At 45.3% G+C, this 20946-nt stretch overlaps 1 protein-coding gene across 1 annotated transcript; it reads left to right on the top strand.

The window, feature by feature from the left end:
• Positions 1–235: 235 nt before the first annotated feature.
• BAG3 (BAG cochaperone 3) lies at positions 236–16780 on the top strand. Its single transcript, XM_057379261.1, has 4 exons — positions 236–440; positions 11594–11941; positions 13546–13926; positions 15469–16780. The coding sequence occupies exons 1-4, from the start codon at positions 288–290 to the stop codon at positions 16240–16242; spliced, it is 1656 nt and encodes a 551-aa protein (XP_057235244.1). The 5' UTR covers positions 236–287; the 3' UTR covers positions 16243–16780.
• The last annotated feature ends 4166 nt before the right edge of the window (positions 16781–20946 follow it).

The raw sequence follows: 20946 nt of genomic DNA on the forward strand, positions 1-20946 counted from the left end.
ACCCGCCCGCGGCTCTCGGGGCGTTCCCAGCGAGCCCTTCCCGGTACCCCGGGGGTCTGCCGGGCGGCGCTGGACACGGCCAGAAGTTTCCAGCCGGCAGCTCCTCGGCCGTCCCCCGCCCTCCTCCTCCGCGTCCCGCCCCTCGTCCCTCCCCCGCCGCCGCCCCCCTCGCCGCCGTTTCCAGACAGTTCCAGCCCCGCGCCCCCGCCCCCCGGCCCCGCGGCGGATAAAGCGGCCGGCGCCGGACCCCGCCCGCACTGCCCCGGCTCGGCGCGCCCGGCCCCGCCATGAGCGCCGCCGCGCAGATGGAGGGCAGCGCCGAGCCGCTGCCCCCCGGCTGGGAGATCAAGATCGACCCGCAGACCGGCTGGCCCTTCTTCGTGGATCACAACAGCCGCACCACGACCTGGAGCGACCCGCGSCTGCGAGCGGCGCCGCAGGTAGGGCGGGCGGGGGCTGCCCGGGCCGGGTGTCCCGGCGGGGCGAGGGGGGTCGGGGGCCGCGCTCCCCCCGCGCATGGCGATGCGGTGAGGCCAGGAGCTGCCTTTTGTCTCTGACGCACTGCAGTCCCTTTTTTGTGCATTAAATCATTTGATACCTCGGCCCTGTGATGTTTATTTAAAGTTGGTTAAGTCCGCCCGGCCTGCCAGGGGAGAGGCGAACCTGATTTATTTTTCAGCTGTGAACTGCCCAGACATTGAATGCCTTAAAAAAGGGAGGGATCCAGCACGGGCTCCGACTTTTTTTTTGCTTTCCTCTTTTTCTTTTCCTTGGTTCCAAACTCTCCCGGCAGCTGCCGCTCCGGTTTTGTKCCGAAGCACGCTCGGGGAAAAGCCACATCTCAGTCCAAATATGTCCATGGAAGGAGAGGCGCGGAGGGGAGAGCGGCCGGGGTTTTACCGGGGCCCTGAGAAATGACCCTTTCGGCTCAGATTCTCCRCATTTTGGAGAATATAACCCGTTCCTCGGGGTAATACAGCCCTCTGACCCGACAGCGCGGCAGCTGTGGGCAGAAAGTGCTGGAAACTTGAGCGAAGTGGGAAAGCGATTCCCCAGCGGTCTCGGAGCGCTTCTTTGCGCCGAGCATCGCGTAACCCAGAACACGCCGGGCTGCCCGGCTCCCCCGCGCTCCCGRGGTGTCCCTCCCGGCAAGGAGCTCGGGCACGGCCCGGGTACGATGATCCGCGGGGCTGGACCGGAGCCCGGGGCCGCCGGCCGGCGAGGAGGGGCCGCGCCGGGGAGCGGCGGCTGCTGCGGGGAGGCCCCGAGGAATGGCAGGGATGGAGCCAAGGGACGGCAGGGATGGGGCTGCGGGAGCCCCGGGGAACCGAGGGATGGCAGGGATGGGGCTGCGAGAGATCCGGGGAACCGAGGGATGGCAGGGATGGGGCTGCGAGAGCTCCGGGGAACCGAGGGACGGCAGGGACCGGGGCCATGGGAGCTCCGGGGAGCCAGGGACGGGAGCCCCGGCGCGGGTTCACTGCGGGGAAGGGACCGCTGGTTTGCGGGATGCGGCCGCACCAGAGCTGTTAGAAGTTTCTCTCCCCTTGCATTACGTACAGCGTGAGGAGCGAAGCGCTCAAGAAGTGTTAATTATTTTAAGAACTTACCGTTTCTTAAAATAGTAATTGCCCGGTTTGCGAGCGCAGACCGTGACTGAAAGCTCGGTGTGAGAGCAGCTGGCGTTGGAAAGGAAGGGACGTACTTCTCGATCACAAATTAACCCCCTTTGCAGCTCTTTAAAGTTTAGCTCGTTTGATCTATAAATARATTCTAGTAATAATATGCAAAGGTCTTGGAAAAATGTAATTTGATAATATGAATATTGAGACTAGCATAGGAAAAAGTGTTTTATCTCCTTTTTGGAGGCACCTGCTAACACTGGCTGTTATGGTTGTAAAAATAATAAACAGTGTGGTTTTTATAATCATAGAATGTACTTGAGAGGAAAAGTGTGCTGTTTACTCAAAGGCTTTTGTTCCAGGAATATCACTTGAGACTAACCCATTTAACAGAACAGTCAGATTCAAGCTGCTTTCAATAATTGTGTGAAGGGAGTTGGAAGTTCTCTGATGGATCAGTCCTCTGCTTGAGTGGGTGCATGAAACAAAACAAATTTTCACCCCCTACCTCGTGTGAAATCTCTGGAAATGAAAAGTGCCTCTGTGCCTTTTCTGCCAGTTGGCAAGGGATGTCACAGGTACAAAAAGCTGCACCTGCTTTTGAACAGCTCTTGTGGGGTACACATTTTTCCCAAGCAGGAAAATCTGTTACTGTTGGCTGCAAGCAGGAATGCCTGCTTTTGGTTTTGTTCATTGAGAGTGAAAGAAATGCCTCCAGAGATGAAGTGTTGATTTTTGGGAGTTCCTACCAAAAAAACTCCTCCAGTTTATGGTGGTAGAAGTTGTGTGTAGCTGCTTTTGTAGACCCATTTGTCAGAGCCTTGAGTTAAGTGTATCTGCTGGAATTCATGGACAGCTGCTGAAATCATCAGTTTGTTGAGTCTGTGTCTTTCACAAGGACAGGTAGTAGTTAGCAAAAGAATCTTAGAATCAGGCCCAAGGAAAATATGTCTCTTCCTAAATAATATTTTCTTAGCTAGGCAATGCCAAGGAAGGYAAATTAGCCCTGACATTGAATTTCAAATCCAGCAAAGATTTTTGAAGACACCAGACTTCTGTGAATGCCTAAGCAGGGARGAAGGACATAACCACAGATAAGAGCAGAAAGAGAGACTTGGTGCGGGAGAGCTTTCTGATTTCCTTTATTCTCAGTCTAGCTCAACAGAGAACTTGGGACTTTCAGAAGTGATCTGAGAATGACAAAAGCTGACTGCGTGTGCCAGACTTCATGCATTTTTCAAGGGYGGTTGTACCAAGATCAAACTTGTGCTGACTCCATCATTCCGTTGCTTTCAYTGCAATCTGACAGTGAGATTAGCAATTTTTTTACCACCTTTATGGTGGTCTTGCGCTACATCCACAAGTATTCTCCTTGTGGATATTTGTTACCTTTCTGAAGCACTCAGGCAATGAAATGAGGTRTTAAACTGCAAGTGGGCAATGAATGGAGCACAGATCTAGGGCTAACTGAGCTTTTCTAGCCAAGCAATAATATAGCTGAGGCAGTGCCATAATAAAGTCCTGTTGTTCCCAAGTGCTTGATCTTGGTCTTCTCACTTACCCCGGGCTTAACATCAGTGTAGCCACGCTGACTGCAGTGCTCTGTGCCAGATACATAATCAGGTAAAAGTTGAAGTGGCTCTTCTGAAATTTTAACCCGTGACAAAGCCTTTTAWAGCACGAAACCAGACCTTGATTTTGCATTTAACTTTGTATTTCAGATACATTTGTGAATTCCGATGGCTCTGAATTTTGTTATTTCCTCATTCTGTCTGGCCTTTTTTTTGTTGTTTGTTTGTTTTTTGTTTTTTGTTTTTTTTTACCCACATAAATTATGGGATGTTCTTCCTCTGCATGTTTGTTTCTGTTACATGGAAGAAGAAATCACTGCAGCAGAAGGCTGGATTAGGGACCCTTTCATGAGAAAGAGGAGAAAAATCTCTTTTTATTCCAGGGAGCAAGAAGGGATGGCTYTGCAAATGACAGCAAAGTATTTATTAGTGAGACTTCTTGGTAGACTAATGATTTTCTTTCAAGGGTCTGATTAGTTAACAGTAAGACATTGAAGGAGTAAGGTACAATCAATATTTGGAAGATGTATATAGGAAGTTTACTAGCAGTGCCACTCTTCCTTTTTTTTTTCCTTTGATAGAATTACTCATTTCCTATGCYTTATTATAGTTGTTTTCTATGCTAACTTAAGGGATCACAGCGCTGCATACATCCTGCAGGATTGTCCTCTGCCATTAAATCATTAACTTGGCGTTCTCCAAAGCRTTGATAAAAATAGATTGCATTTAAAGAAGAAAACAAAGAAGGTATAGGTATTTATCAATACMCCTTCTCTGTGTTGTTTCCACAGGCAGTAAACCCCCAGGGAAATAATACAGCTAAAAATAAACCAAAGGAATTGACTGTGCTGGGTTTCACTGAACGGATATTGAGGTGATCAATAGCTCACTGGTRCCTTGGGTTTGAGCTAAAAGCTGCAGCAGCCGGGCACAAGTCAGGGAGCAGCAGTAAAAGTGATCTATGAKAAGTGTTGGCTGCAGCAATGACTGCACAGCCCTAAACAAAGGAAGAAGAAGCCATCTCACCCTCCTGCAGATGCTTCATTGGGGAACAGCTAACTACACCTCAGTTTCCATCCTCTCCCCTCACGGCTGTTGCATCTCTTTTCTCTCTGCTTCCCCAAATAAGTTTTAAGTCACTCGATTCGCATCTCTTTAGCAGTGGACTTATTTTTGAGCACTGACTTCTCACGGTCAAGTTGATTGAAAAATCCTTGGTAGACCAAATTAGAAATTGCACCGAGAGGTCAGAACAGCCTCTCTGGAGCTGCACCCCTSGCAGGATTCTCCTCAGGGGAAGGGAATGTGAGGTCACCTTAGCTAACAATTCAGGTCTCTTCCACCTGCGATGTTTTTGCATTCCTAATGCTCATGTGCATTCTGTCAGGCTAATAAGGCAGTTACTGGATTAAAAAGGTGCTGCCCAGAGAAGGCATAATAGGTAGGAGTGGTAAAATTATCAGCAGGGGATTTTTGGAGGGGCTGTGTCCTGGCTTTGTGCAGATGCCCTGCAGCTGCTTCGTGTATTTATTTAAAACACCCCCCCTGACAGAACATGGCCAACAGGGAGTTAACTTATGGAGATATCAATTAACCTGAAAACGAGGGATGGATCTAATTGGAAATAAGAGACAGGAACACGAAGAGATGATACTGGAGATAAAGCAAGAGGAAAAGCGCAGAAGGTGTTGCAGGGTTCCTTGTAACTCCTGGCACCGTGTGCCTCTCATCTGAAGGACAAAGGAAGAATCCTTGTGCCAAGCATTCTTACCTAGGAACTGTGTTTTTGACACTTGTGTTCACAGGCAGAACTTTTCCATGAGTACGTGGCAAAAATAGAATTGCTCCCACTTGAACCATGATAAGGCAGGTAACAATCCAGTGTGCTTTGGGGTGTGCAGACAGTATCACTCTCTAGGTAAGCTGTGGCCTCTTTTCATGCCAAGGTAAAGGTAAATGTTAATTAGAAGAAATGGCTTGTTCTCACAGATCACATTACTTAATTACAGACAAAAAGAAAAATGCTGTGTCTTGAATGTGTTGCAGAAGCTGTTGGTTTGATTATTTTTATTTTTCTTTCTTGGTTTTACGGATAAGAAAATCAGGCGTGGGGAGCAACTTGTCTGGCATCATCCAGTAGGCAAAGTAGCACAAAAGTGTGTTTTTTATGGCTGATGGCAAAGCCTTAATTAATAAAYGGGGTGCAATGTAGCAAGTGCTTTTATAGTGTTGGAAAATGGGTTTTTAAGGAAGTGAAGGCAGAAAACTGCTGTGTGTAAAATGAAATTTTAGATGAAAATGTGGAGCCTGACTATAAACTGTGAAATTCACAGCCTGTTATTCCAACCATTATCAGCTTTTTTTTTTTTTTTTTTTTTAATGAGGCATTGTTCTGCTAATTATTGATGCTTGTGCTTTCTGATGTATTTCAGATTCCTAGTTTATAACTAACAGGAAAGCAACAGGTTGACCACCTGCTTCTTAGGTAGTCAGCCAGYGAACAGAAATAACTGAATAAAATGTCATTCTCATTGCCCTTGACAAGGATATTTCTGTTAGTGCTCTAAATGGCTTTTCTCTAACYCCATCCACTAAAGCTGGTGGGGTGGGTGGTGATTCCAGCTCTCCTCRGAGTGCTCTGCTCCTCATTGTTTCTTTCTCAGACATGTTCAGTTTGGCCCTCGGGTGCTCTCGGTGCCAACTTCCACTCATGGGCACACAGGGCAGGTGTTGTCATGTCTGCACYGAGGCATTTTAGCTGAAGAAAGATCCCTCTTAATGATTAAAAGAGGACAGGTTTTGTTCCTGGAACAAGATGGATCTGCAAGATAACAAATATATCTGCTCCAGTAGGGCTCTCTGTTCTGAAAAGCTTACGATTTGTTTTCTTCTTCAGTTTTTAATAGCATTTATTTATTTCTAATGGCATCAGTTAGGGCCAACATTAATGGGATACTTGTATTATACAACTTGATAATTACAAGAGAGAACAAAAGGCCTATTTGCCTACACATGTGTATGTTGGGAAATGAAACTCAGCATTCAGCAAGTGGAACATCAAAAGCAGCTTGGCCTGTAATTGGGTTACATGATGCGAGTGACACCAAGTTCTACTGGGACAGCTCATGCAACTGAGCTTATTCATGGTTTCCTTCAGTCATTAGCTAATGATATCTTGCTCAAATGCCTATGTGCTCAGTCCATATATTTAAGCACAAATTGTGAGTAAAAGGGTGAGAATGCAAATGTCTGCAGCAGCTGAGGCAGGGCTGTAAGAAGTTTGGAGTCAGCACTGAGAGCGATCACTGGGTACCTTCCAACTCGTGTAGTTCTCTGGGAAGTGCTAGTGAAAGCCAGCTCATGCTGATGTTGTGCTATTAATATGTTCAAACGCAAAGCACTGATGAGGAACTTCTTAGGAATACTTGGGATATGTTGATTTCTGTTGGTGGCAAAGGTAGTGTACTCTTGTAGTTAATGCAACAGAGAAGGAAAAAAGGTCTGGCCTAAAGTAAGGTACAAGTGGATGTGGAATCCAGTTGCAGTGGTTGAGGTTTTGTCTTTCTGTGACAAAAATGGTATTTTCTTTAATTTATAAAGAGTTACTGCATTCTTGGATTTGGATACTGGCTACCACTGGCTTTTTTGGTTATTCATGGCAATTCAGATAAAATACACTTGTGARCAAAGAAGACTTGGCTGTTATATGCCACTCATTTTAGTTTTGTTGCCATGTTTGGTTCTGCTCTTTCACAACTATTCTATTCCTTTCATCCTAAATGCAAAGAATCTGATTTAAAATCATGGAAGGCGTGTTCTCAAGTCGGATTTTGTCAGGTACTGGCATTTTCTCAGTCACTTGAGCAACCAGAATGATTCTGTTTGCATGGTGCTCCCTACAGCAGCAGCTCACAAGTTCAGAATGACACTGGAGTCAGTGGACCATCTGTTRGCATACAGAAAGATGTTTAATCTCTTGGCAGTGCTGGTAAATTTTGTTTTCCCTTTGCTAGGTARTATTTACAAAACAAGTGCAATTTAAATACTCGCACTGCTGCTCTTCGAGAGCTGCAGGGGTGCTGTGTATGTATAAAATGTGCTTTGGAGAGCTGAATTGACTGCTGGAAATAACATCAGGACAGGTTAAAAAAATGCACAACTGTGATGGCAGCAAAGCTGGCTTTTAGACTTTATCCTGTAGACTGCTTTAGTATTTGAGGAATGAACAATGTATTATGTAAGGAGTCTCAAAAGGGAGATTCTGAGTTGGATATTTTCATTCAGGTCATCAGACATCCACACAGAATATTTTGACAAATTTAATTCGAATGGTACAACCATCTGGAGAGCTCCAATGGCAATTTGCTGGCATCAGCAGTGACTGAATTTGCAGATTTCTGTGTTSGAGTCTGGAATAACACTTGAGCACACTTGGGGCCCACTAGGAGTTATCCATTATCCACTCCAGATAGTACAGATGTGTTGGGAATCCTGGTGCAAGGTTGTGTTTTTCTTCTTACTGTTGCTTTTTGCATTCCACTGGCTCATAGTTTCAGACCTCACTCAAAACGAGAGCAAATTGGAGGATTTTCGTGTCAGTCCTGACAGTGCCCTTCCCATGGGAAGCCAGGAGCAGGATGTGGGGGTATGAAGTGTTTTTTCCAGTTGCACAACCCGTGCTGGCTGCACCTTTATTTATCCTGGTGATGGCCTCACAACAGACGCTGCTCCTGGTCCCGTGAGGTGCGAGTGCTGTCCCTGCTCCTGAGCAGATCTCAGCTTTGCTGTCCTTCCTGCAGCTGAGCCAAAACTCTCCTTTGTCTGGATGGGATGAATTACCTSGGCACCTCCTGAAAGGCTGGATTGGGTTTGAGTTCCTGCAGCTATTTCAGGCTACCTGAAGCGTAGTTTGGGACAGTCATAAAAATTCTGAGCTGYTCAAAGGAGTTTTTGCATTTTTGTGCTCCCTCCTTTTGGGGGATTCTGCCTCTTAAATTGTGTGATTGCAGCTGAGGTTGCTGCAGTGCTGAAAGTCAGTCGTGCTACTTAGTAAAAATTAGTTGATACTGTTGATTGTAGCTACTCTCCATTTTAAGGATTACTTTTCGCTTCCCTAGATGAGGGTGAGAGAAATTTGCTTCAATTTGTTTTAATGCAGAAACCCAACTAGTATTCCTGGTTTTTTGTACTCTAAACCAGGAAGGCTGATGGACTAAGACTTGTCATTCATTTGTGGGTCATTTCTTAGTGCAGATTTGTGTTAAATGTGAGCTCTGGGCTTTTTCCAGGTAACAGGTTTGTTAATATAACAAGAAAAAACTCAATGTGGTAAAAAGGTAAATAAAAACAAAAATAGGCTATTTTTTGTTGTGCTGTGAAACAGGAATCAAAGCACTGGGAGGGAATCCATTAATTTTTCCTCTGTAATGTTACAGTGAGAGTTTTCCAGARCTTGATTCCATTCTTCCTCCTTCACACAGTGTCCCCAGGCACATCTGAGCTTCTCCTKAAGTCTTCCAGAACCTGTTTGTCCAGGCTGGAAACACAGGCTCCCCTGCACAAAACAGAACTGCTTTAGCCAGAACTCTGGAGACAGGACATTGGGATGTGCACTCACTCGCYGTGTGTTGGATTCTCACTAAATACAGACCCAAACCACGGGCAGCCTCTCCCTGAACCCAGGACCTCCTCAGACTTGGGCTGAGGTGTCATTCCCCAGCCATGGGAGTTTCAGAGTACGTGAACTGTGCGTGTTTGTGATTGTAGGACAGTGGGAGGACCAGAAACAGGAAGGAAAGAATGTTGGAGATGTGGTGATACACACTGGCTAATGTAAGCAACTGTTTGTAGAGTTGAGTATTAATTAAGTGTTGAAGGGAACAATGTGGATCAGGAAGTGCAGTTGTGATGAGAGCACCTTTCCCAAACCTGATCTCTGCCTTGGAGGCACTGATGGTGGGAAAAACAAGGACGCTGCGTTTGTTCTTCCAGCGAGGGCTGTTCCAGTATGACTGAGCGATTCAGAGGCCTCTGTGGTTAGACCTGACTACAGGGAAAAAAAGCTTGTGACAAAGGACCAACTTGGAACACTAACTTTCCCCAGGAGCAGCACAGGTTGGCTGAAGCTGTAAGAATAMGTGAGAAATTATGGGACTATGGTCTATGTTGTAGCACTTAATGATGGGCTAGCACTTGCAYTAGAAAAAACCAGCAAAATAAAACCCCCCGAAGTATTGACAGAGGTTTTACTTAATTTGTGAACTGGGTGGTTTGAAAAAGCAGTCCAACCTGATTTTGCTTGGTTTGGGCTCTTCTTTTGTGTTTCTTAGCAGGGCTGAAGTTGCAGTGGCAGATTTCTGAGATTGCTAAGAAGGTTCAAAACAAGGGCAACCTTACGGGTCTGAACGTGAACACGAGGGAGGGGAATCCCTTGCTGGAGACCTGGGGGGTTTCTGCAGGCTGGGAGGAGTGGAACACTGTCCATGTGAACGATTTATAATCGTGGATTATTCCAGAAAATTGGAGGACTTATCCCCAAACAGAGGCATTAAAGACAACACAGACCCCAGAAGTATTGCACACCCAGTGGAGCAGAGCACGCTGGGCTGACAACCTCCCCATGCCAGGGCATCTGCAGGTGCTGCTGGCCCTCCCAAGCCCTAAACCCCTYGCAGTCCCGACCCTTCCTTCCCACGGAGGCGCTGGAGGTGAGCGAATCTCTTTTAATAGCGGTGGGAGCCCGTTAAGGCGGTCGGGGTGACGGCGCTCGGGTTACCGGGGCCGGGAGCAGCTGCGGGGCCGGGGGAGCCGCTTCTGCTGGGAAYGAACCATTGCTGCCCTCCAAACTCCCTCTGCTCCCCCTCTGCCCCGCATTGCTGTCGGCTGAGCGCCCCTCAGATTGATATCCCACAAATTCTGGTGTTGGGGTGCACATCTCCCTGCAGAGAGAGCTGCGGGGTCGGGGTTGTGCTGGTGGAGGTGGAAGAGCSAGCRCTGTTGGTGTGGGGGGCTCTGAAARCCCCCGGCAGCAGAGGAATGTGGTTTCCTGGTAGGGAGGCTTTGAAATGACTCATCCGTGGATCCCGGTGCAGACCTTGGTGTGAGATCATCCTTGTTCTGCAGCTGGGGAAGCCAATTTCAAATTGCTCCTCTCTGCGAACTTTCTAGGCCTTGGCTCTCCTCTGTGCCTCTTATAGAATTCTTCCTTTGTGCAGGTTGTTGTTTTTTGGGTGAGTGTTTGTTTTTTGGTTTGTTTTTTTTTTTTTTTAATGAGTAAAAGGGAATGGAACACTGGGGCTCGGACTTTGAACTTGTTCCTTTCTGTGTGTTTTGTCTTCGTTTGCTTATATAAATAACAGCCTTTATTCTATGCAGTTTTCTTGCTAAGAGAAATTTACTTTTAAAGGTGATACTATTATATAGGGAGAACGCTGATAATCTGGTTGGTAAAACAGCAAATTCCTAATGAATTAGTATGTTAATGTCTACAGGAGCAACATGAAATATTTTTGCAGCTTAAACACCYCTTTAAAAATAGGGTTTCCAACACTTGCACCATATGTCCCCTTATTAAATTCTCCTCTTACTGAATAATGACATTACCCTCTGAATGACAGAGGTGCTTGTTATATGATCTGACTTAGAGATACATCTGGAACTTGGCCCTTGCAGGGTCTCAAAATAGAATGACCGATGCAGGAAGAACTTACTAGAGGACTTGTGAGGGCTCTTAGAACAAACCACTTCCACCCAGCTTTGACATTGTCCAGTGAATGTACARCACAGGGATTTTTAAATCTTGCTTTTCAGTGTTTTCTTCTTTGTTAAGCTATGCTGTCTTTCCCTTCCCTCTCCCTCATATTTACTGAAGCATGTCCTCCTTAGCTGGAAGTGAATATATTTTCAGTGTGCAGTGTCAGTATCTCTTCAAACAGCCAGTGGGAAGAATAAAACCAACCAAATTTGCGCTTCTGTTGGGATTAATCTTCATTGCAAGTGTCTTTTCAGATGTAGCACAGATGTGTTCTGAGAGGTGCTGAGGAAATGCCTCTCTCTGGTCCCGTGRGCACTTGTTTGAATTGGATGAGCTCCCTCTGAGAGGGTGGGCTGATGGCTAAGTGCTTGTGCTGCATGRTAAATAAGGAACCCAGTTGGAATTGGGCAGGTATTTCAGAGCACAAGTGARTGTTTGTGAGAAGTGGGGGTGAAAGCTCCCCACATAAGCAGATTTTTCAGTTTCCTCCCCTTGCCTGCAGTGTCAGCACCCGCTGTTGGCTGCCCTCACCCCTGAGAGGGTCTGAGCTCCTCATACACAGCCAACGCTGCTTTTAGGGCAGACCTTTAGTGCAGCTGGGTTTATTGAGCCACCAACAAGCGCTCTGTGATGTTTTTCATTTCCAGGAGGGCCAGTCCTCAGCGAATGGCCCCTCTCGCGACAGCCCCAAGCAGCCGGTGRCCAGAGAAGCACACGTGGGCTACCCCAAGCTCCGGGCCGGCTACATCGCCATTCCCGTCATCCACGAGGGCATCGACGGCCGGCAGCAGCACCCCTGCTTCTCCTCCCCGCAGCAGAGGTACAAGACAGAGGCGGCTCCGGCCCCGGGGCAGGCGCAGCCCCCGCTCAGGGGGGCCCAGGGTGGCCCCGAGTCGCCGGCGCGGGGCCCGGCCGAGGCGGCTGCGGCCGATCAGCAATGCGGACAGACACCGGCAGCTGCGGCCCCGGCCATGCCGGCCACGCACGGACCCGAGGTGAGCAGCCAGCAGCTCTGCTCTCAGCAAGCTCTGCACAGTGTCACAGTTTATCCTGCACAAACTCGCCGCAGGGTTGCGTTCTCCCAGAGTACGGAAAGTGCACGGTCACCGTGGCATAAATATGGATGGGTTTTTTTCTAGCATCACCCACTCCGGTTCTGGAATGATTYTGCAGAGATAAGCGCTGAGCTGAGCAGGCCCCGTGGCAGGGGAGGGTTGTTTTAGGGTTTGTGCAGGTTCCCCTACAAATGGAGAGTACAGACAAGCMTCTCGTGTTCTGCACCATGAGTCAAAGTGGGAGAGATGAGTGTCCAGTCAGCTAACAACCCAGGCCACTTCAGAAGTTCTTTGCTTCCTAATTTCATATTTCAGTTGTATAAAGTGCATGGATTTACATATATGCAGATTTAAAAGTGAAAATTGGCAATTTCTGTCCTTCAATGGCATGTGAGGATATTATGAGCTTTGGGAAAGTCATCCTGCTTGTTTCGTGTTTCAGAAGGTGGAATTTTTGGCCTGCTCTCTGTAGAGAATTAGCAAATTGGTGTTTTTGTAATATATGGAAATATAAGCCTCATTTTTATTCAAAGTAAGATGAGCAGGAAATTCAGCCTCTTCACCAAGCTGAAAACATATCAGGTCTGTAATTCAGCAGTAGTGGCATCTTCTCTGAAGCCCATTTGGAGTTTGAAGAATGTAATTAAAATCCTGTTGGCAGCTTTCTCAAGCTGTTTTGACTAACCATGCCTGTCCATGCAGTACCTGGACAAAAGGCTCAGCTTTTCCTTCTTCCCACTCTGTAAAGCTTTTGCAGAGTGGTTTTGGGAATGTGTTTTCTGTGCCACTTGGAGACAACCAGTGCTGCTGCATGTTTGGGCAATGCAGTGTGGGTGCTGAGTGACCAGAGCCTGTCTGGTGACCCCAAACTGCGCCACTGATGCTGCTCTAGTGCAAACCAACATTTATTTATTCAAGGCTGCTGTTCCATGAGCAGAGGAGCAGTTTGTCAGCACCAGAAGAGGGGTCTTGTTCCCCTTCTCTCCTGCCTTTTCTGCTCCTCCCCTCTCCCAGCTCCAGCCTGACCTTTCACAGGAGAGGAGAGAAAGAGGAATCAGCCATGCCTGCATTGCCATAGCCTGCTTCCAAATTAATAGCATTCCCTAAAAGAAAACCCAGCAAAACATACAGAATTTGTCAGTGTGGCCAGCTTCAGGAGTCAGTGTCGTGTGCTCTCAGGGCTTTGGGTTTGTCTCCAGCACGTAATTTGTTTGCTTAGCTTTAGTTTACCTCAAATTTAACAGGTTTAGACAGGAACAACCATGCAAAAGCAGCAAACGTTCTGACTGAGCATCCACTCCCTGCTCATTTCAGGGCTGGGAATGCTGTAGCTCAGGTTCCTGCTTGTTGTAATGATGCTCTCACAACTTCTGTGGTTTGTCTAGTGAGGCCCTTGGCCAAAAAGCAGAGAAATGGAGTCCTTGCATGCCGGAAACACAAGTTCAGTTTCTATGATGAGCGCCTCCTTTTACTCTTTGGAAATGGAAAGTATYGTGAGCACAAAATGGTTAAAATTTAATAATGCATTTTTGTTTTCGTGACAGCCTCAACCTCCTGGAGCACCTGAGTCTCCAACAGTTTCCCCTCAGCCCTCTGGCAGACCCAACGCAGGGAGCCACCCGCTTCCCCGCGGTTACATCCCCATCCCTGTGATCCACGAGAACATGCCTCGCCAGCCKGCACAAACCTACCACCAGGCACAGAAAACCCACTACCCTGCCCAGCAGAGCGAGTTCCAAGCCCACCAGCCGGTGTTCCACAAAATCCAGCCCGAGGACAGGGAGCCCAAGGCGGCGCGGGCGCAGTCTCCGTTCAGGGTGGCTCAGAGAGGCGCCTCCAGCCGGGAGAGCTCCCCGGCCAGGCTGAGCAGCCAGATGCAGCCCCCAGCTCCCATCCGAGTGCAGACAGTCGTAGACAGACCCCAGGTATGTAGAATGGGGAGTGAATCACCTGCCAGGGCCTGGAGCRTGGCTAGAAATGAGAAATGAGCTTGTACTAACACACACATGAGAGCGTGTAGAGCAATCTCCATTTCTAGATTTAAACAGACTGGAAGATCTGAGATAAGCAGCAAGTTGCCTTTCCAGCTGTCAGGACTGTGGTGGATCACTGAAATATGATTTAACACAYGATTTGATCTTCTCTTGTCACAGTGTAATTTGGTGTAATTACRCTGAGGTCACTGGTGTTGCATTATGTTTATGTGAAGAAAATCAGGTCTGTGGGATTTGTGACATCTATGTAAATATACTTCAGTGATGTCTCACAACCATTTAGGGATAGCATCAGATGCACAAAGTAATTTTGGCTATGAASAAAGAGGATAAGCAAAATCTGGAGCTTTTTATTTTTCTGACTCGAAGCATGTTCTTGGTCATAGAACCTGTTGCTCATTGCACATTTTTTCCATGTTAAATTTTTTCCTAAAACTGCAATTAAAAGTCTACTGGGAATTAGACAGCTGTGAGTGTGTGGAAGRGGGTATGTACAGAAACAAGCCTTGATTTCCTCTCTGGAGGTGTTTCACATTAAAAATGACAGGAGCAGAATTAGGTTAATATTTTTGAAAACCCAGGTGCTAGGACAAAACAAGGAAGGATTGAGATTTAATGGTATACTCTAGGTCAGTGCAAATTTATTTTTGTGGGTGGGAGTTTGCACTCCCTAATCAAATTTTATGTTTGACAGGTAAAGCAGTAAACGTTTGTCAGTGCAGGCATTTACTTATTTGGTTTAAATAAATATAAATATTTTACTCCAGCCATTTAAATCCTATATGGGCACAAGTAATTAAAGRGCGTGTCAGGGGGAGGAAAATGCAGTTACGACAAATTCCAGTTTTCTGCTAAAATTTCAAAACTAATCTCAGTTTCAAGAGATTTTTGATTTGATGACAGATCTGGAGTAATCCCAAGGATACTCTCTAATCACTGCAGTGTAATAAGATTGACACAGTAACCTCTGCATGTAAATAGGTTAAAGATTTAAAATAAGCACTAACAAAAAAAGGAATGTCCTGAAAACGGGAACAGGATGAGAATAGCCCAAAGTGTGATTAAAACTCAGCAAAGTTAGTTGGCTTTTCAAGAAAGATGAGCCCTTAATTAATGACACAGGGGATGAAATTTTGACTGTGCTGCAGTTAGCTGCARGAAATCTTGCTGACTTAAGTTTGCTGAAGGCTTTGCTCAAAGGTCTTACAAAACTGCTCATGGGGCTGATTTTATTGAACATTGGCACAATTGGGTGAGTTGAAATTTAATATTGGTGAAAATAATAGTTGTTCAGCACAGTGCTGTTTTTCAGTTTAAAGCAGTAAAATTCAGCAATGCTAAAGGGAAGATTAATAATCTCGTGTGTGTGAAATTGCACTACTAGTATACAGAAAATTAGACGTTAGATTACTTGTTCTTTGGAAGGAAATAAGGAGCGTTGTGTCTCAACACAAAACTTGCCTTGCTCACCAGGTTTCTCAGCAGCAAGTCCCAGCTCAGGAGCCACCAAGACCAGCCCCTCCTCCTGAAACCAAGCCTGACAACAAGGCAGCCCCACCGCCCGAAACRGAGGCACCCTCCACATATATCCCAATTCAGGTCACCCACCAAGAAGCAGATCCTAAACTGCCACCCCAGAAGCCTCCAGCCATGGCAGAGAAAGCTGATAAAAAGGCTCCTTCCCCTCCTAAGGTTGTTCCWCCCCAGGAAAAGCCTCCTCCTGAAGAAGCGGCGCCGCCGAAGACGATGGAAACGGGAGAACCTCAAAAGCATCCCGGTGTTTTGAAAGTGGAAGCAATCCTGGAGAAAGTACAAATGCTTGAGCAGGCAGTCAACTCCTTTGAAGGCAAGAAAACTGACAAAAAGTACTTGATGATTGAAGAGTATTTGACCAAAGAGTTGCTAGCCCTAGACTCAGTGGACCCTGAGGGTCGTGCGGATGTGCGCCAGGCCAGGAGAGATGGCGTAAGGAAGGTCCAGACCATTCTGGAAAAACTTGAACAGAAAGCAGAAGATGTCCCAGAACCTGTTCAAGTTGATGGACTTCAGCCAAATTTACCAGAGCCTAAGGCACCACAGGAAATCATGGAGATTGAACCTGTGGTAGTCAAGAGCAAGGGAGATAGCAGTAACAAAAATGCTCAAGAGGAAAGCAAAATGGAAAGACATCAGCCTGAAACGAAGGAAGAAGTGTTTACCAACCTCGCCACCACGACAAACACATCCAGTAACCCAACTGAACCGTAGCCACGTGCTGAAATTCAAATCTCTCAGACTTTATAACTGAAAGTGTGTTTAAGTGAATTTTAAGTTGCATGCATTTCCGGAGCTCTTTTCAACTGGTTTTAATCAACATAGCAGCTTGGGACACAGTAAACACTTTGTGGGGAAAGGAGGGAGCTAGAAAGAAAKTAATGCATTTATCCTTTATTCTTACACTATGTAAAAGACATGTTTCAAAAATAAACCCTGTACATTAATTGCTTTTAGATCAGTTGAGTGGGAAAAAAAAATAAGACTTCAGGGTTAATATTGATGCGTGTTGTTAAAGGTGTATTCTTTTGCAGGTGATTTTTGTAAAATCAGTGGCCTGCATTGTCAGAATACCAGTTCTCCTACAAGTATAGACACTCTTAACAGTAATGTTTTTACTTTTAATGTTCACAGTTGGGCACTTTAAGTAACGATGGATAGAAAGTGTGTAAGAAACTGTAGGGGTATTTATATGTGTGCAGGACTTCAATGCTATATTTTAAGAGGGAAATAAAATAATATGGAAGTCTAATTTAGTCCTGTGATTTTATAAGCTGGAAATGTAAAGGCAGTAATTGGTCTTAAATACACCCTTCTAAACACAGGGGTTTGTTAATGCAATGTTATGGTCTGATAGCTGTTTTCTCATCAAGACCAAGACGTGTTTTTCTCCATTCATGTCCTCCCTTCTGATATTGTTGTTGTATCACATCCTTGAGAAAGGAATTTGGCTCAGCATTTTTCCCMCTCACCCTGGAAGCCACCATTTAAYAGAAAAGTTTATAACATTGAGGTATAACACTGTGTCTGCTGTGATTGTCTTACAGAAGTGTACAGATCCTAACCTCTGCAAAATCATTATTCTTTTATTAACAATTAACTGAATTTCGTGTGCAGAAGTACATATTTTTTGGTATTTAGAAGTACATTTTGTGTTCATAGAGTCAGTAGGGTTCCTGTCACTTTGTGAACAGTTTAAGCAATTCTTTGTTCTGAGTGATTAGCAATTTACATTTACACAAGGGATATAAAGCATTTTGCAGCTACATCTGTGTAAAATGAAAGCAGCAGTGTCAGTGCAGAATGAGGGCTAGGGAGGGAAGGGTCCTAACTCAAATCCAGAAGTTACACTTGACTTGGTAATTTTACCAATGCAGRTATTTTACCTGATAGTGTGTTTATGGTATAAAACCCCAAATTTGTGAATACCAAAACAGATATGCTCACGGCAATTGGTTACTTACTGAGCTTCACTTTGAATCATAAGAGTGGGTTGGAAATTGGGTTTAAACCCATCTGAAAATCTGGGTTTTTTGACGAAGCAGGTTAAGAGTGGTCATTAAGAATTGTCACTCTTTATTTTAAATAACAATATAGCATGCAAATTGCCCTGCAGCACGTGTAACAATTGGACTGTGGATTGTCTGCTTAGCTGTAGGTAGAAGGTTGATCTTTCATTTAGTTTCATTTTCACAGTCAACAGCACTGTGTAAGAATACACAATGACTTGTAACCTTTTGGCTCCWCCAGCTTTGGGAGCAGCATTTTAGGCATTCTGGAAGAAGAGGTGTGAAAGTTCAGCTGCCTGCATAATTCTTGCATGAACTCACTCTGGYGGCCCATTGCTCATGCAGGGTTACATTTCAGCTGAGGACACATCTGACATCATGTGACAAAAATACTTAAATTGAGGAAAATCACCTGTGGWTTTTTAGAACTGAGCTCTCTAAGTGAAGTCTGTGGGAGATATAAGGCCCTATCTTTTTTATGTTTTCTCTTAGCAGTCCACTAAAATAATCCAGCTCAAAACCACCTCATTAACTGAGGTGGCACAGTGGAAATTGAGATTATAGTCTTTAAAATGTAGTATTTACAGGAAGTTAAACAGCTGCTAGGATTTTAATACGTCATCTSCTGGTAAAAGGGCCTGATTCATGTTACACTGCTCAGTGTTGCTCAGAGTAGGTGGAGTCAAATTTAATTATAACTTAYGGGCTTCTTCTAAGAAGCAAAGCTGGAAGTAGAGCTGCACTCTGCCAAGTGGTGCTTTAAAAGTTGATTCTTTAAGTCAGTGCTACTAGTGCAGAATTAGGTACAACTGAGAACAAAGTGAGGTTTCATGATGTGGCCTAATAAGGGAAAGTGCATTTGGCTGCTYTGGAGCTGCCTAGCTGGAGACTGGCGCTCTGAGTCATAGCCTCTCTTTGTTTCCTCTCTTGCTCAAGTCTAAACTGCGCCCAGTCCAGCTTATATGTCTGGACACATCAGCATAGCTACAAATCCTGCATATGGGCTGGGAGGAGGGAGCAGCTGAGGAGGAAGCAGCTGAAGATTCCCACCCCTTCCCTGCAAGCTCCTGCCCTACTCTTTGCAGAGCCTTGTGTTGGTACCGGTGATGTGTAGAGCTGGCAGAGGAGAGGATGGAGGTTCCTTTCTGCAGGATGGGGGTACCTGCTCTGTGCCTTGGCCTTGGGTAACAGCTGGAAACTTGGCTGTGAAACTCAGGTAGAAAGAATTAGGAGTTTAAAACCCTAAGAGTGATGTTGTGTTACTTTTCAAATTACAGGTGTGCACAGTAAACAGCAAAAAGGTTTGCAAATACACAGTGTGTATTTCAAAATATTGAATAAATGTCAAGCAATGCAATTTATTCAAAAGCAAATGATCTCTGTCAGTGAAAGACACTGCTTCAGCTCATTTGCGAGTAGCAGGAGGGATATGAAAAGCCTGCACATGGAACCACAGTAAAAGCTTAGGCTATTTTCTGATTGCACTATCTTGTCCAGCTAGTGCTATTTTAAATGCCACTAGTGGCCTGCTCTCTATATTTAACCCCTCACAGCAGCAAGGCATTGTGTTTCCTGTAAATAGAGCATTTTGGCTCTTTATTTACACACTGCCAGACCGTGCCATGCCCTGAGGAAGGGGCAGCAGTTGCATTGCCCCCAGGAGCAGGGTGAGACAGGCCTGGTGTCCGGTTCCCAAACCCTTTATCTGGGATTTGCTTTCATGTTGGCTCAGCTGTGTTTGCRGGCAAGATGGGGAAGGAAAGGGGTACAAATTGCTCCGCTCTGAAGGCAGGAAAGCAGCACAGCAGTTTGGAGAGGCAGGTTGTGCCCCTGCACCTCAGGAACAAGGTAAAGCAACAGTCTGTCTTCAGTGAGGGTATCTCATTTAAAAATAATTATAATAATAAAAATACAGCTTCTGGTGGCTGGCATGCAGCTGCTGAAGAGGACAAATCTCAGTCAAGGTAGGCTTATGAGAAGTTTTTAATTTTGCAGATTTTCAGTCTCCTTACACGTGCTTGTATTGATCTTTTAAATACTCAGGTAATCAAATAGCAGGCACTGCTTCACCATGAACYTAAATCAGATGTGCACAAACCTGAGGGCAAAATGGGACTAGTAATGAACAGTAATTTCTGTGCTTTTTGGTCCTGTTGTGTCCAAGAAATAAAATGCAGAACAAACAAATGTAAATGCTGTTAAAGTTTAATATTAAAACCCCAAAGCCAAACTTCTCTGGGTGGATATAATACTGCCAATAATGAAATATGAACACAATAATTTTAGCAATRGATACAATAGTTTAACTGGCCCTTTTCAGCTATTTATGTGCAATGTTTCAGGAGAGCTGAATGAACAAGGGTGTTTATTTTTTTTCTTAAGATAAATCATTTGCTTAAAGATAAATGGGTGACACTAAGATACATTAGCCTGGTTGCACCAAGAAATAGCCTTACACACTGGATAATTTGGGTTCCTGAGCTCTGTCCAAAGAAGTCATCTGTGGGATTGTGCCTGGGGTCAGTCCCTGTGCCCGTGAAGCACTGAGGGCCCATGGATGGTCTGTCCTCAATGTGTAACACTAGAGACCAATGTAACTGAATGCCAGCCCCTGTAATCCAGAGCAAGAGTTATTTTAAGATGGGCAAAAAGCTGGTTACAAAGCAGGGAAGCACAGCAATTCTCAAACACCTTTCTAGGATTTTTAAATAAACAGCTTAAAAAGAAAAAAAGAGACTAGATCAGTTGTTTCCTGCTGGAATTTCCACTGCAGAAGCTGGAAATCTGCAAGAAAGGAAGGTACAGGTCCAGCCAGCCTTTAGTTTCCATAAGTCCCTGTGCCAGCAATTTACAGGGCAGGCAGAAATGAAGGTTCTGATGTTAAATTTCAGATTATAAGAAAAAAAAGCACATTTGCCACACATATTTCCAGAAAATAATTCCAAAGGGCATTGATCTGTAAACACATCTCATGTTTCAGAATGAAACACAGAATCTGGAGTTCTTCACCCCTGGTTCTTTTACATTTGACATCTATTGAAGGACTGTGCAATGTTCTCTGACGTGTTCCACAACAAACACAGGAGTCACTGATAGGATTTGCRCTAAAGGATAACGTGGTTGGAAGCATTGGAGAAAGGGCTGGAAGTAGAACAGAGATGAAAATAATTAACTCCTTTTAATGAAATATGGTACCCATTTTAGGAATGAGGTGAGCAGGCAAGAAAATGTAATAAACCTTGAAGTATTGCTACTTATATCTGCTCAGTGGATAGATGATCTGTCTGCTGYTCATCTGACTTCACAAATATAATTTTTAAAAATGTGGAGTTKTCTGGGTTTTAAAACAGTGAAATAAATACTTTGAATTTAGCAGTAAAGYGGGTATGGAACTTAGCCTGGTTTCCTT

The sequence above is a fragment of the Malurus melanocephalus genome, unplaced genomic scaffold (assembly GCF_030028575.1).
Source record: "Malurus melanocephalus ecotype Western Australia unplaced genomic scaffold, MMel_1.1 scaffold_397, whole genome shotgun sequence".
Classification (NCBI taxonomy): Eukaryota; Metazoa; Chordata; class Aves; order Passeriformes; family Maluridae; genus Malurus; species Malurus melanocephalus.